Source organism: Neofelis nebulosa, chromosome 1 (genome assembly GCF_028018385.1).
Source record: "Neofelis nebulosa isolate mNeoNeb1 chromosome 1, mNeoNeb1.pri, whole genome shotgun sequence".
In the NCBI taxonomy this organism is placed as follows: Eukaryota; Metazoa; Chordata; class Mammalia; order Carnivora; family Felidae; genus Neofelis; species Neofelis nebulosa.
The window spans coordinates 123,216,769-123,233,628 of NC_080782.1; the positions used below are offsets into that span (position 1 = coordinate 123,216,769).

The 16,860-nt window shown below is 41.1% G+C and overlaps 2 protein-coding genes across 2 annotated transcripts; both read right to left on the minus strand.

The window, feature by feature from the left end:
* Positions 1 to 246: 246 nt before the first annotated feature.
* Positions 247 to 8,217, minus strand: PCDHB3 (protocadherin beta 3). Its single transcript, XM_058734135.1, has one exon. The coding sequence runs from the start codon at positions 5,574 to 5,576 to the stop codon at positions 3,219 to 3,221; it is 2,358 nt and encodes a 785-aa protein (XP_058590118.1). The 5' UTR covers positions 5,577 to 8,217; the 3' UTR covers positions 247 to 3,218.
* Positions 8,218 to 8,692: 475 nt separating this feature from the next.
* LOC131514350 (protocadherin beta-2) lies at positions 8,693 to 12,499 on the minus strand. Its single transcript, XM_058734251.1, has one exon. It carries the CDS (start codon positions 11,716 to 11,718, stop codon positions 9,325 to 9,327), a length of 2,394 nt encoding a protein of 797 aa, XP_058590234.1. The 5' UTR covers positions 11,719 to 12,499; the 3' UTR covers positions 8,693 to 9,324.
* Positions 12,500 to 16,860: the final 4,361 nt, after the last annotated feature.

A 16,860-nucleotide genomic window follows, 5' to 3' on the forward strand; every position in this document is an offset into this window, starting at 1 on the left:
TTTATGAATTTATGTTTTCAGAGAGGTAAAAGAATGTACACTATCTAGAATTACATTTTGAAAATACATTAATGATTGGCTACTTTAAAGTTTATTCAAAGACTTTCAGATCTTGCAAATTTCACTTAATTTTTATACCACGAGGACTAACCAGAGTTCAAGAGAATAATCGATTAGAGGCTAGTGAATTTAAATACAGATTTCAGGAAGTTAATTTGGTAAACAGAAGGTCTGGGAAGTTGACAGTGCTTTTATAAATTACTTTTATTTCATTTCTTCTTTATTGCTGAAATCAAAGATGTGAGCAAGTGCATCTGGAACCCAACTGGAGATCAGTACATTGTTTTACAATTCTCTGAGTTTCCAGAAATCTCCACACAAGTGAAGGAAGACAACTAAATAATATATTGGTTCTATGGAAATTGGCATTATCAATCCCCAGCCCTTTCTGAAGGTAGCTAGTTCTTTTGAAATTCAGTGTACAGATAAGTTCCAAGTAAATGAGCTCTTGAAAAATTCATTGATTTCTCAAATGTTTTTTAAAAATTACTCATTCAGCAAAAGTTATTCAAGCATCTACTATGTGTGAGGCATAATGCCATGTGTTGGAGATACAAGTCTGAATAAAACAGAAACAGATTCTACTGTCAAGTTCCTTAAAGTCTAGTAAGGTTATTTAGTATATTTGGGCAGAGGAGCCATTTTAATTTCTCTAATTTTTTGAAAATTAGAATATTAGAGATCAATTTGGAAATAATTCACAGTAATGAACTTACTAGTCCTCACAGAAGACTACTAAAAATTATCATTAACATAGAAGGTCATCGCTTTTACCTTGTACCAGACTTTCAGTATGGGAATTCCAAAAAGTGGCCACAATAGATAGTACTATACATATGGTACCTTCTCTGTCCTGTACTTAATATCCAGATAAAGAAGTTTTTGAAAATTGTCTTTAAATAAAAGGGAAAAACCTTCCAACAGCACAGAAATAAAAATCAACTTTGAAACAAGAGTAAGGTGTAATTGTTTCTAATCTTCAAATTTAGTCTAGAAGATCTTTTCTGGCTTTACTAAATTCTGTTCACTCAACAATAGGTGAATTCAATGGATCTACCAAGTTACTAACAGCGTCTGTTCTTCTGTCTTCTGGGTCTAAATGAGTGCTCAGCATATAGCTCCTCCAGCTTTAGTCCCAGATCATATACCATATTGGCCAAAAAAAGAACTGCTTTCTATACTTTCCACAATGGAATAGTAGCTCTGATACTACCTAGGACTAAGTCAGGCAAACAGAGAAGACTTGGTCACAATTCTTTGATCTTTTCCTCTCTTAATGAAAATTCAGCCAATTTATGAAAAGAAGAAAAAAAAAATCTAAACAGAAGAGCCAGATTAAAATATCTCTATAAAGTGCTTCATCAATGAAAGGAAATACTCTTTCCCCTGATTATTAAGGATTCATGCATTTGATCTCAGTTATGTAAAATGACACCATTTATAGCTGCACTTTAAAATATGACTGAAGTCATGTCAATCTTAAATTTTTCTTCTCTTTTGGGGATTTTCAAATTTGTTGAGAAACTTCAGTTTTCTCTCTTCTAGTCATAAGTATTCAATTCTTGGAAAGTTCTGTCCTTCTGGATGAGAAAATGCCTTCAAGAAGAAAACCAATTTTTTCCTAATCAACTTATTTAACTGGGGACTAAATATTTTATCACTTAAAAATAAGTTTTTCTCTTTCACTCAAAATAGCCATAAAATGTGACTTTGGTTGCTTCCAGATTTTATTCATAGTTATAGCTAATTTAGACTTTCACAATGATACTGCTCTTTTAGAAAATTTTCAATGTTTATTCACTTCTGAGAGAGAGAGAAAGAGAAAATGAATGAGTGGGGGAGGGGCAGAGAGACAGGGAGACACAGAATCTGAAGCAGGTTGGAGGTTCTGACCTATCAGCACAGGCCCTGATGCAAGGCTCAAACTCACAAACTGTGAGATTCATGACCTGAGTCAAATCAGTCATTCAACCAACTAGAGCCACCCAGGAGCCCCTTGCTCTGTCTTCTTTAGAACTACCTATTCTTGTATATCTTTTAATTACATTGTAGGTGGTAGAATGCTAGTGTGGATGGACAGTCCTCAAAAGGACCATATATGATCCTGGGTCATGTCAGGTTGAAATCAGGAGAAGGGAACCAAGACAAAAAACAAAAATTACATATATATGTATGTATCCATATATATAATAAAATTATATAATTTTATAAAATATAATAAAATTATATAATATACATATATGTATATATTATAATTTTTGTTATAGATTTCCCTCATATATCACCATCTAAATGCCAAGTAGATATTAATTTTAAAAGTAGGACTGGATGGGACACTACTTTTACATAAAGCATTTAGAGATCATACATGTACGTGCTTTCTTGAAATTATTAAAAAACGACTCTTAGGTTGATAACTTCTCTCAGAATTTACACACTAAATTGTCATAGCATCAGATGCCCCACTAAACAACATTTTCATGCAAAATGTAAAAGCACAATCTGTTTTTCAAAATGCTGTAGGTTTATATTTTTTCTTCAGTCTTCATGAGAATATTCTAGGCAAATCCAAGAGTAATTTGCCTTATAGCCTGTATTTTGTGTGCATTTATGACAACGGAAATGTAAAAATATTGAAATATTAATTGCAAATGTCAAAACAGAAAATGAACTAAATGTATTGTCCCTAAAAACATGGTGTACCTTAAAGAAGGTACAGCTTAGAGAAAACACATTTTAATCTATCCACAAACTTCATTAACTACAAAGCTGCTTTAAGTATATTATAAAGAACATTATCTGACTGTATTCAACAGGGTAAATTACAAGATTACTGTTTTGGAACTCTATCTACATTGCTTTGGATAGAGAATTTGAGATAGTTCCTTAAAGTAAACTTGTTTGAAATCACCATTAAAAGATAATGAATCTATTTTTGCTCACCTATTAGAAAAAGAAAAGAGGCATTAAGACTGCATTACTGACAGGAAGCAGATAAAAGAGAATACACGAGGATTAACAAAAACCACAAAGTAAAATCAATATTTAAAGACAATATTACATCAACTAAAGATTCTTGATTATAAAAGAAAACAATCAAAGCCAAACAATTACTTTTTGACCTAAACTATCATTAAAATTGGAGCTTTGCTTTAGTCTCACTCAGTGTCTTGAACCAGACCATTGGTAATAATCGGTTTGAGGAACTTGAACTCATTGGTCCCAAATCCTCCTGTCAGACACACCTCGTACTGGTAGCTCTGGGACAGCGTCCCCGCGCCGCTGACGTCCACCAGGTGGCCCGGAAAGTGGCCCTCGGGCCCCGAGCAGCGACCCGCAGACGCCGCCCGGCTCCGCCTGCACAGCCGCACCGCCACGAACACCAGCACCGAGAACAGGAAGAGCGACGACACGGACGCCAAAGCCACGACCAAGTAGACGGTGAGCGGGTCGGCCCGCGCCTCGGCCGCCGCCACCTCCGGGAGCGGCAGGTAGGGCTGCGAGAAGCCGTCCACCAGCAGCACGTGCAGCGTGACGCTGGCCGAGCGCGGCGGCTCGCCATTGTCCTTGACCAGCACCACCAGCCTGTGCTTGACGGCGTCGCGCTCGCTCAGCAGCCGGGCCGTGCGCACCTCGCCGTTGTGCGCCCACACGCCGAACAGCCCGGGCTCCGTGGCCTTGAGCAGCTGGTACGACAGCCAGGCGTTCTGGCCCGAGTCGCCGTCCACCGCCACCACCTTGGTCACCAGGTAGCCCGCCTCGGCCGTCCTGGGCACCAGCTCGGTGCAGGGCGCAGAGCCGTTCTGCGGCGGGTACAGCACGAAGGGCGCGTTGTCGTTGTCGTCCAGCACCAGCACGCGCACCCGCGCCTGGCTGCTGAGCGCGGGCGAGCCGCGGTCGGCCGCGCGCACGCCGAACTCGAACGCCTGCAGCGCCTCGTAATCCAGGGACCTGAGCGCGAACAGCTGCCCGTTGTCCGCGTTGATGGACACCAGGGAGGCCAGGGGCAGCTGCGGGTCCGCGGGCGGCAGCAGCGAGTAGGTGACCTGGGCGTTGGCGCCCGAGTCCCTGTCCGTGGCGCTCACGCTGCCGATGTGCAGGGCGGGGCTGTTGTTCTCGCGGACGCGCAGGGTGTAGGTGGTTTGGCTGAAGGCGGGCGCGTTGTCGTTGACGTCGGAGACCGTCACGGTTATGTTGTGCTGCGTTTTCAGCCTGGGGGTCCCCAAGTCGGTGACGGTGATGGTGATGTTGTACTCGGATTTGGTCTCTCGGTCCAGAGGTGTGTTTGTCAGTAGGGTGTAAAAATTCTCAACAGAGGGTTTAAGGATGAAGGGGAGACTGTCCTCGATGGAACACATAATTCTTCCATTTTCTCCAGAGTCTAGATCAGAAACACTGAAAACAGCCACCACAGTCTCTGGAGAGTTCTCAGGGATAGGGCTGGTAATTGAGGACAATGTCAGTTCTGGTGGGTTGTCGTTCACATCAACAACCTGAACTATCACTGTTGTTTTCCCTGAAAGGCCTCCGCCATCTTTGGCTTCTATGTCCAGTTCATAAGTATTCATCTCCTCAAAATTCAAATATTTGACTAGCTGGATATCACCAGTAATTGGATTTAGCTGAAAAGTTTTACGAATTTCTTCAGAAGCATGAAAAAATGCATATGATACTGTCCCAAAATTTCCTGTATCTAAATCAGTAGCTGAGACAGTGACAACAACAGAGTTAAGGGGGCTGGTCTCTAGAATCTGAACCTCATAGAGTGTCTGTGTAAATTCTGGGGCATTGTCGTTTATGTCTAAGACCAGGATGTGGATCTTGGCGATCCCAGACCGGTGTGGAGAGCCGCCATCCAGCGCGGTAAGAGTCAAAATGAACTCTGGCTGCTCCTCACGGTCCAGAGATTTGTCCAGCACTAGTTGTGGGTACTTTCTTCCATCCCTACGACTGCGTGTGAGAACGTGGAAATGGGAATTAGGAGTGATCGTATAGTTTTGGAGACTGTTTCTTCCCACATCCAAGTCCTCAGCATTTCCCAAAGGAATCATGGTTCCTGGTGGCGTGTTTTCCAAGAGTTTGAGCTGCATTTCATTTTCAAAGAATACCGGAGAATGGTCATTTACATCTATGACGTGAAGCTCATTTGTAATAAACTGCAAAGGGTTTTGCAGTAATATCTGAAAATGTAGTATACATGGCTCCGTGGGGCCGCATAGCTCTTCCCGGTCCAATTTCTCACGCAGGTGCAAATCGCCAGTTTGATGGTTAAGCTGAAAATGCTGTTTGTTTCCTTTAGACACAACTTGTGCACCTCTCACAGCCAGTTCCCCTTCCCCAAGCCCTAGATCATTTGCTATGTTGGCTATTAAAAAGCCCCTCTCTGTTTCCTCAACCACAGAGTAGCGTCTTGATTCAGACCCAGCCAGAGACCCACCCAGAAAAACAAAAAGAAACAGGACTTGCCTTTGTCTAAGAAAGCGCTCCCCTCTGGCCTCCATTGTGCTTTCGGCCATGTTCTTCCTGGAAATACTGCCAAGCTAAGCCTCTGGCAGTGCTAGGAAACGCAGTCTTTTGCCTTCCAATCTTTGAAGAAGGCCTAGCGAATAATTCTTTCCAGGGCTCAGTTTTGGTTGCTTAAAAATCTGCCCAGGCTCACAACCCCTAGTTTACGGCACTGGATCTGTGCCTTACGCAGTGCGCACAGTTCCTGTGGTTTAATTCGCCTTCTTAGATAACAGTGCCACCATGCGTTCGCTGGCAGTTTAGAAATCTCCGGAGAAGGTGTTTTGTTCGGGCGAGAGGGGGGTGGGTGTTGTTTCGATATTTTAATCGCTTATTCCCCTTATCAAACCCATATGACGCTGTTGGAGGAGGTTCTTGTGTTGTATCAGTGAAACTAACACAACCGAGGTAAATGAAATGTGCTGTTATCTAAAAAAAAATCCCACTGTCTCTGGTGGAGTCCTCATTTACATGATTTTGATTATTTATATGATTTCGCTGCTAGGGCTACTCCGCCTGCCCTTCTGTAATTATTACACGTAAACCTTAAAAGATTGTTTTTTAAATTATGACATGCTTCATATCCTATTTGCGTTTTTCTCTTATTTTCCAGAGTTTGTATAATGCGCATCAGTTGCATTTATACTCAGAAAAAAATACTATGAAAAGATTATCTCATGCAAGGTGACAAAAAATGATAATAGATCATGTCAGGGGATATTATCCAGAGGCCACAAATGCCTAATTTCTATAAAATTTTCACAATCACTCAAGGAACACAGATTTCTCCTTTTGTACTTACTGGTTTCATCTATATTAACTATTACCTGTACAACTGTATTTCATCTGTGGAAACAGCTATTTGTTGAGTTTGTAGAAGTTAAGCATCTAGTGGTAACAGGACAGACTGTGTCTATATATCTTATATGGTTTTCAATCTAAGGGGGTAAACAGACTTTAAATATATGTTCAAACAAACAAATATAACAGTTTGTGCTATATAGGAAAGGTACTGAGTGCATGGAAAGTATGCAATAGGGGACCTGACCTAATGAGTTGGGGGGTGAAAAAGTTTTGTCAAAGTTGTGCCATTTAGTCTGGAACATGAAGGATGTTTTCTAGGCTTGGGATGCCTGCGTGGCTCAGTGGTTTAAGCATCTGACTCGATTTCTGCTCCGGTCATGATCTCATCATGGTTAGTGGGACTGAATAGGGCTCTGTACCTACAGTGGAGGGCCTGCTTGGAATTCTCTCTCTCTCTCTGCCCTTCTCCCACTCATGCTTTATCTCCCTCTTTCTCAATAAATAAATAAATAAATAAACATTCAAGAAAAGATGTTTGCCAGGCTAAAACTGTAAAATGGGAAGAACCCATAAATGAAAAACTGATAGGTAAAGGCCATACAATAGTAAAGTATAGCTATTCTAGATAATAAAAGGACAGTGCACCTAAAACTTAGTGTCTCAAGAGTAAGTGGGAAGAGAAGGATGGAGAAATAAACTGAGGGCAAATAATGGGTGACTGGATTTTATTCTAAGAATAAAACGAAGATATTGCAAGGTTTTAAGCAGAGAAATGAAACAATGCAAATATCACGTGTTCAATCTAGCATCTTCACAATAATTAGGAATGCTACATGAAGGATCCTCTATTAGGTTTACTCTTAATATTAGTGACGCTAAAAATAACAGCGATTGCACTTCTATATCTTTGTATTACCTTAGTCATGGTTTCAAGTTATAGAAATAGCTGTTATCCTTTTGACAGGACAGAAATTATGTGACTTGTCCAAGATTCTACAGGTAACAAGTTGGGTGATCAGAGAATTTTGATAGTAAGATAGTGCTCTACATTGCTAATCTCAATAGGACACCTTTAAAATTCATATTATAATTTTAATAGTATAGCTCATTCAAATAAACATAATATACAATAATTTAAAGACAGATTGAAGAACATTAAGAATTAAAAATGTGTTTTAATGTATGGATCAGAAATTGAACTACAACAAATAAAGTTGGATGAATTAGGGAATTATACACTGAAATTTAAATTATAAAATAAAAAAAGTTTCTCCATATGTATTCCTTAAGCTAGAAGGCAGGAGAGGAGACTCCAATTAAGCAGAAAGGGAAAAGCAAAAATATGTTGAAGGAGAGAGACAGGGGACTGAAACTGCATATTGTTTGAATAACAGTGATCATCGGTTCAATTAGTAAAAAAAAATTATATATGTAATTCCTTAAACATCAGAGAGCATTTAATGCCGGCAAAATTTTGTCCTATGAGTATCTTAGTGTCTTTAAATATCAAAATATCACAGGTGAAGAAAAGACACTTTTTCCTTTCAATCATTTAAAAATTTTGTTAAGAACCTATAATCTTCCAGGTACTACACTAGTCATGCAATAAAAGGGCAGCTAGTGAGACACATATTCAAGCACATAAAAAGAAAAAAGCTTTGGGGCACCTGGGTGGCTCAGTTGGTTAAGCTTCCAACTCTTGGTTTCAGCTCAGGTTGTCATCTCACAGTTAGTGGGTTCAAGTCCCAGAACCGGCTTTTATCTGATAGCCTGCTTGGAATTCTCTCTCCTCTCTTTCTGCCCCTCCCCCCATCACACATGCATTCTCTCTCTCTCTCTCTCTCTCTCTCTCTCTCTCTCTCTCAAAATAAATAAACTTAAAAAAAGAAAAGAGCTTTGAAAACCCTAGGAAACTGAACAGGGAAAAATAGTGGTGCAAAAAAAAAAAAAAAAAAAGAAGAAGAACAAGAACAACAACAACAACAACAACACAAAATAATGGCCAGACCAAGATAAATCTTTTCCTCACAGGCTTATTCCCAAAGGAATTATAAACAATCCAAAATTTTTGAAACATGCAATGCCAAACTACATTTGAAGTTTCTAAAATTTGGTGAAGGACAAAGACATGTTTATTTCCTCATATCTTTTGGATTTTAAGGACTTGCTCAAAGTTAATAGATGTTTGTAATTGCTAAAACTAATATTTTAAAGGGGGAATTGATGTGAAAAGTTTAAAGAAAAAAATTTTAATAGAAAGCATTAAGAATTACATGGCTTTGAAAACGACTGGACATATGCTACTTATTTAACTACATTTGAGAATATTAGTGGTTGATTTATTGAGCATTTTAATATGAATGGTTTGTAGAATCCAACAGTCAAGGTTGTCACAATCTCAAAGGAATCATAACTTCCATTTAAGGATACTTTAAGGAAATACATATTTAGAAAAATATGAGACATTGCTTTAGTGTTCATGAACATACATATGTTAAAAGTTTTAGCCAATGTGAGTGAAGACAATTAAAGTTATACTAGTTTAAGAGAATATACAAACACAAATATTCTGGAAAAAGAATAAGCTTATGTAGTGATTGCAAACATTTAAAAAATGTTTTAAATTTTAAGTTCTGCAAAGTAACCTAGAAACTGTGGAAGGTGAATTTGGAAAAAGATGCTCTAACTTAAAAATTAAAGACTTCAGATTTTACAAAGTTTACTTTCACACTTTAAGTTGAATTAAGTTACAGTGAGACTAATCAACAAAAAGAAAAAGAAATCTGCATTCCTTACACCACAAACGAAGGCATTTAGAAACACCAGTAACATGCACCGAATTGGAATAGGATAGCTACACACCAAATAAAAAGAACCCAAGTGGGCAAGGCAGTACAAAAAGACTTTACACAAATTAACGGAGACTAGGCTCAGTAGACCCTTATTAATTAATACTTAACTGAATTTAAAGCTATTCCTGAAACTGGGGTTTGCTTCATGAACCCTCTCCTCACCCAGACCAAGGAAATTGGGGAGAATCGGCTTGAGGAACTTAAATTCGTTGGTCCCAGATCCTCCCGTCAGACACACCTCGTACTGGTAGCTCTGGGACAGCGTCCCCGCGCCGCTGACGTCCACCAGGTGGTCCGGAAAGTGGCCCTCGGGCCCCGAGCAGCGACCCGCAGACGCCGCCCGGCTCCGCCTGCACAGCCGCACCGCCACGAACACCAGCACCGAGAACAGGAAGAGCGACGACACGGACGCCAAAGCCACGACCAAGTAGACGGTGAGCGGGTCTGCCCGCGCCTCGGCCGCCGCCACCTCCGGGAGCGGCAGGTAGGGCTGCGAGAAGCCGTCCACCAGCAGCACGTGCAGCGTGACGCTGGCCGAGCGCGGCGGCTCGCCATTGTCCTTGACCAGCACCACCAGCCTGTGCTTGACGGCGTCGCGCTCGCTCAGCAGCCGGGCCGTGCGCACCTCGCCGTTGTGCGCCCACACGCCGAACAGCCCGGGCTCCGTGGCCTTGAGCAGCTGGTACGACAGCCAGGCGTTCTGGCCCGAGTCGCCGTCCACCGCCACCACCTTGGTCACCAGGTAGCCCGCCTCGGCCGTCCTGGGCACCAGCTCGGTGCAGGGCGCAGAGCCGTTCTGCGGCGGGTACAGCACGAAGGGCGCGTTGTCGTTGTCGTCCAGCACCAGCACGCGCACCCGCGCCTGGCTGCTGAGCGCGGGCGAGCCGCGGTCGGCCGCGCGCACGCCGAACTCGAACGCCTGCAGCGCCTCGTAATCCAGGGACCTGAGCGCGAACAGCTGCCCGTTGTCCGCGTTGATGGACACCAGGGAGGCCAGGGGCAGCTGCGGGTCCGCGGGCGGCAGCAGCGAGTAGGTGACCTGGGCGTTGGCGCCCGAGTCCCTGTCCGTGGCGCTCACGCTGCCGATGTGCAGGGCGGGGCTGTTGTTCTCGCGGACGCGCAGGGTGTAGGTGGTTTGGCTGAAGGCGGGCGCGTTGTCGTTGACGTCGGAGACCGTCACGGTTATGTTGTGCTGCGTTTTCAGCCTGGGGGTCCCCAAGTCGGTGACGGTGATGGTGATGTTGTACTCGGATTTGGTCTCTCGGTCCAGAGGTGTGTTTGTCAGTAGGGTGTAAAAATTCTCAACAGAAGGTTTAAGGAAGAAAGGAAGATCATCTTCAATGGAGCAAACCATTCTTCCATTGTCTCCCGAGTCAGGATCTGAAACACTGAGTACAGCAATTATGGTCTCCTGCAAGTTTTCTGGGATGTGATCGATAAGTGTTGACATAGTCAGTTCCGGAGGGTTGTCATTCAAATCCATCACTTGGACAAACACCATGCAACTTCCAGATAGGCCTCCACCATCCGTCGCCTGAATATTTAATGTATAACTCTGAATGGATTCGAAATCCAGTTTCTGTGTTAAAATGAGTTCTCCTGACTTTGCATTTATTTGAAAAGTTTTGCGAATATCTTCAGAGGCTTGGGAAAATACATAAGATATTTCTCCATAGGTTCCAATGTCCAAATCTCTAGCAGAGACTACGGCAACCTGGAATCCAATAGGACTGTTTTCCAGAACTTGCACCTCATAGAGCAGCTTTGCAAACTCGGGCGCGTTATCATTGATGTCTAAAACTTCAATGCGGACCAGGGCAGTGCCAGACCTGGGTGGAGTCCCGCCGTCCAGCGCAGTGAGAGTTAACCTGATCTCAGCCTGTTCCTCTCGATCCAGCGCTTTGTCCAGCACCAGCTGTGGTAATATGCCGTCGGAACTGTCTTGTAATTTAAGATGGAAGTGGGAATTTGGACTGACCGTGTAACTTTGGAGACTGTTGCTTCCCACATCTAAGTCCTGGGCACGTTCTATTAGGAAAGTAGTTCCGGGAGTGATACTTTCTGAAATTTTCAAAAGTATTTCTTTGTCTAGGAAAACCGGGGAATGATCATTTATATCTCTAATCCATAGCTCGGCCTGAAAAAACTGCAAGGGATTTTCCAATAATACCTGGAAAGGTAGCACACAGGGCTCGGCAAGGCCGCACAGCTCCTCCCGGTCCAGTTTCTCGTTTAACAACAAATTCCCTGTCTGCCTATCAAACTGCAAACGCGTTTTTTTCCCTTTGGAAACTACCCGAGCCCCCCGCGCAGCTAGGTCATTTACCTCCAGCCCCAGGTCTTTTAACAAATTGGCCACAAAGGAGCCACTCTCCATTTCCTCAGCCACTGAGTACTGCTTAGGCTTGGAAGCAACCTGAGCTATGCCCAGCAAAACAAAGAATATCAAGACTTGCCTTTGTTTTAGAAAGCGTTCTTTTCCCTCTCCGGCCTCCATCGCCTTCCGGTCTCCCAGCAAACTTGACCCAGCTTCGGCTCGAGTTGTCGCTCTTATCTCCCAATATCTCGTAGATGGTGGGAGAAATGGAGACGCCTAGGGCCCTGATTTCCCGGAGCAACCACCTTAGAATGCCTCCCCTTCCTGCTTGTTTCTTCAGCGGAGCATTTGGCTCAAGGAGCGCCGGCTGGTAGCTCTCTTCGTTCTACTTATAATGCTGCAGCGCCACCCAGCGTCCTTCCCGAGTGTTTAGTTTATCCAAAACAGGAAGAAAATCCTAATCCTTTCTTTCAAGACAGATGGCCATCTAAAGGGAGTATTTTCAAGTAATATCTCAAAGTCTTATCTGCGTCTCCAAAGGCTTTTTCATTGCATCCATAACAACCACGGCAAGCATTGACAAATTTCCGTTCCAGTTTTCTCACAGATCGAAGGGGCTCTTTTTAAATGAGAAAAAAAAAAATCGACTTCGGAAACTGGAAGGGAATAACTTCAGTCCCAGAAGGAAACAAGGCTTTGAGTAGGCAGTTCCCAGTTTTATTTAGAAGTTGGGCATGTATGCATCTCGGTGGTGTTTAGGTTACCATCCTCACACCCCAAAGAAACCAAAAACTATAGAAACTCAGGACAAGCACAGTATTCAAATGAGAACATTCTCTTAGGACGATGAAATATTCCTCTTACTCCTCTTTCTCTGGGGACCACTTTCAATTCACATTTCCCTGAAATTTGATGCATTTGGGCCACATGAAAATCTCCAAAAGTAGTCGGAAAATGTCTTCATGTTAATGTATTAGTATTTTTATTTTCTTTTTTTAATGTGTGTTTTTTTTGTTTTTTTTTTTTTTGTTTTTTGTTTTTTTGAGAGCGAGAGCGCACTCGAGCAGGGGAGGGGCAGAGAGAGGGAGACACGAATCCAAACCAGGCTTCAGGCTCTGAGCTGTCAGCACAGAGCCCCATGCAGGGCTTGAATCCACAGACTGCAAGATCATGACCTGAGCCGGAGTCGGAGGCTTAACCGACTGACCCACCCAGATGCAGCAGGAGCATTTTTTACATAACCTCAAATCAGCTGTCACATCTAGCAATGCCAATAATTTCTTATCAAATAGTAGGTAGTGAATTTTTCTCAATTATCTTTTAAAATGTCTTTTTAGAGATAATTTGTTAAATCAGGTGCCAATCAAGATATATATGTTGCAATTTGTTGTTAGGTGTTTAAAGATTGTCTCTTTGTATTTAAAAAATGTTTATAAAAAGAAGTGTTATCAACCCAAAAAAGACATGTAGGAAATGTAAATACATATTGCTTAGTGAAAGAAACTAGTCTGGGGGCGCCTGGGTGGCTCAGTCGGTTAAGCGGCCGACTTCGGCTCAGGTCATGATCTCGCGGTCCGTGAGTTCGAGCCCCGCATCGGGCTCTGTGCTGACAGCTCAAAACCTGGAGCCTGTTTCGGATTCTGTGTCTCCCTCTCTCTGACCCTCCCCTGTTCATGCTCTGTCTCTCTCTGTCTCAAAAATAAATAAACGTTAAAAAAAATAAAAAAAAAGAAACTAGTCTGAAAAGGCACATACTCTATTTCTGCAACTACATGACATTCTGGAAAAGACAAAAGTAAAGGTACATTAAGATTAGTGGTGGCCAGAGGGAAGGAGAAGGAGGGGAATTAGGAGGTAAAACACGTGAGATCTGGGAGGCATTGAAACTTTTCTTTATGATACTGTAATGGTGAATACATGACATTAGGCATTTGTCAAAACCCATAAAACAACACACAGTGAACCCGGATTTAAATTAGACTTTAGTTAATAATAATGGGTCAATATTGATTCATCAATTATAATAAACTAACCACACTAATGCAAGATATTAATAGAGAACACTGTGAGGGAGAGAAAGTGGGTATATGGGAACCTTTTGTATTATCTGCTCAATGTGCTGTAAAACCTAAAACTTCTCTAGAATATTGAGTCTACTAATTAAATATTTGTATTGAGAAATGTTTCAAATACATAGAAAAGAGAATTATACAAACATAATTCTAACCTCCATCCAAATTTAAAACTTATTTTTACCACATTTATTCTGTCTACATATTTTTTATCTTTATATATTTTTTATTCTACACACAAATACCCCCTTTTTTGCTTACCCATTTGAAAGTAATTTGAAGACATAATACTTCACCTCTATATATTTCAGCAGGCATCTCCTAAGTATAAAGTCATTATCCTACATAATTATAATCCTATTAGCACATTTAACAAAATTAACAATAATTCCATAACATTATCTAAAATCCAATCCCTATTGAATCTCATTATTTTTCAACGTTTTTTATTTATTTTTGGGACAGAGAGAGACAGAGCATGAACGGGGGAGGGGCAGAGAGAGAGGGAAACACAGAATCGGAAGGAAACAGGCTCCAGGCCATCAGCCCAGAGCCTGACGCGGGGCTCGAACTCACGGACCGCGAGATCGTGACCTGGCTGAAGTCGGACGCTTAACCGACTGCGCCACCCAGGTGCCCCAAATCTCATTATTTTTCTATTATCTTTCCTCAATGTCTTTAACTTTAGTAAGAATTCATATGCACTCTTGATTTCCTTTTACAAATGCACTTACTTTCTTGACCACTTGTTATAAAGAATGTCTTAGAAAATTTGTTTTTTAACAGTTTCATGATTGTATTGGTGTTGCATCTATTTATTGTAAAACAGTCCCGTCTTTTTTTTTTTTAATTTTTTTTTCAACTTTTTAATTTATTTTGGGACAGAGAGAGACAGAGCATGAACGGGGGAGGGGCAGAGAGAGAGGGAGACACAGAATCAGAAGCAGGCTCCAGGCTCCGAGCCATCAGCCCAGAGCCCGACGCGGGGCTCGAACTCACGGACGGCGAGATCATGACCTGGCTGAAGTCGGACGCTCAGCCGACTGCGCCACCCAGGCGCCCCACCAGTCCCCTGTCTTTTATGATACTGAGTTTTTTTTCAGTATCCAGACTCATTGTCTTGTAGGTTGTTCTACATTCTGAATTTGTCTGATTGTTTCCTTGTGGTATCATCTGACCTGTTCCTCTATCCCCTGTATTTCCAGAAAACTGGAATGGATGATTTATTAAATGTAATCATGACATAACTTTTTAAAGTTCTCATTTATTTTCTGTAATTACGTAAAAAAAAAAATTGGGCAATCACATGTTCCTTAACATTTAGAAAATAAATGCCTACTTTATTCTGTTGATATTAGTTTTTCTCTTCTTAATTATGTTTATATTAATATTATAATACAAAATTTAAATTCATTTGATAGCAAGTGTTCTGGCACTTATCCTAATGTGGAAATTGTGGGCCTGTGGTAATACTCAAACAATTTGTTTTTGAATTACTGAGGATACAAACAACTAAGTTTTCCCATAATCCATTAAGATATATATTTTACAAATCTCAAGCAAGCAGGATTTCAAAATAAAGGTGATTCGAGTGGGGGATATGAAGATGCTGTTTTTTTGCTTCCCCCAGAATGAATGTGCAACTAATGGTTGGGAAGGGACACTTGCATAAGAACCTTGGCATTTTTTGCTTTAGGAGAATTATCATAGTCTATTAGTACAAAGTGTTCCCTTGAAAGAAAGTCTTGACCAGGCATTGCCATGGGTTCTGGCTAGTATTGTGTATATATTGGACTACGTCTCTCTTTCTCTCTCCTAGGGATATGTATATATGCGTACATATGTATATATATGTTTCATATGTTTTCATATACTCTATATGATTTTTTCCCAAGAATCTCAGATATCTTCTCTCCCATTATTAAAATAAGCTAAAATTTGTATCAGGTTTTGGCAGTCTGGTAGATGATTGCATTTTTACTAAGAGCACAATTAAAATTTCATTTTGTTTTATTTCATTTTAATTCCAGCATAGTTAACATACGATGTTATATTAGTTTCAGGTGTACAATATAGTGATTCATCAATTCCATACATTACCCAGTGCTCATCAGGACAAATGCATTCCTTAATCCCCATCACCTATTTCACCCATCACCCGTCCACCTCCCCTCTGGAAACCATCAGTTTGTCCTCAATAGTTAAGAGTCTGTTTCTTGGTTTCTCTCTCTCTCTCTCTCTCTCTCTCTCTCTCTCTCTCTCTCTCTCTGTCTCTTTTTAAAATTAATTGAAGTATAATTGACATATGCTATTATATTAGTTTCAGGTATACAGCATAGTGACTCAATATTTACATGCATTACAAAATGCTCACACGATAAGTGTAGTTACCATCTGTCACCATACAAAGTTATTACAGTATTACTGACTATATTCCCTATGCTGTACTTTTACATCCCCATGACTCATTTATTTTGTAACTGGAAGTCTGTACTTCTTGATTCCCTTCATCCATTTTGCTCATCCCCTCACCCTGAAATTTCATTTTAGAAAGAAAATATGCCTAAGTGTTTTTTAACTACTAAATACAATACAGAAAAGTAATAAATAATGAAGTCTAAAGATGTAAGGGAAGGCAAAGAATATTTCAACGGGAAGGAAACCTGAGAATCTGACTACAAAATACAAAACATAAATTACCAATTTAAATGTGATAAATATATATAAGGAAATAATATTTGAAAATGAGAAAATGCAATTATGAGTGTGTACTGTCACATTAGGGTACTTATTTGAACACACACCATGAAAAGGAATAGGCAGATAAGATAGCTGAAGAATACTGAGACCACAATAATGACCAAGTAGATGCTAAGTGAGGAGTCTAAAACTTTTCCTGGCACCTGTTAAAATATGGTCAGTAGAGCTGAAAAAGACAACTGACCAGCAACAGGTCATAGTCTGAACATGGAGTAAGGTGGCATCTCAGTGTCCTTGACTATAACCTTAAGTCAGATCATGGGTAGGTTGCTATTACTCAGAAACTTGGTAGTATATACTTCCCTGTCTTGGGATTTCACGTTAAACAGATTGAGATTCAAGCCTATAAATAGTTGATAACACACGAAGGCCTTCCAGACCTAATCTCTGCTCACTGCTGCCACCTTCAACATCTTTCTGCATCAGGTATCTCTTTCTGCATCAGGTAAAATATGAAGGATAAGTTGCCATTGTCATCAAACACTATCAC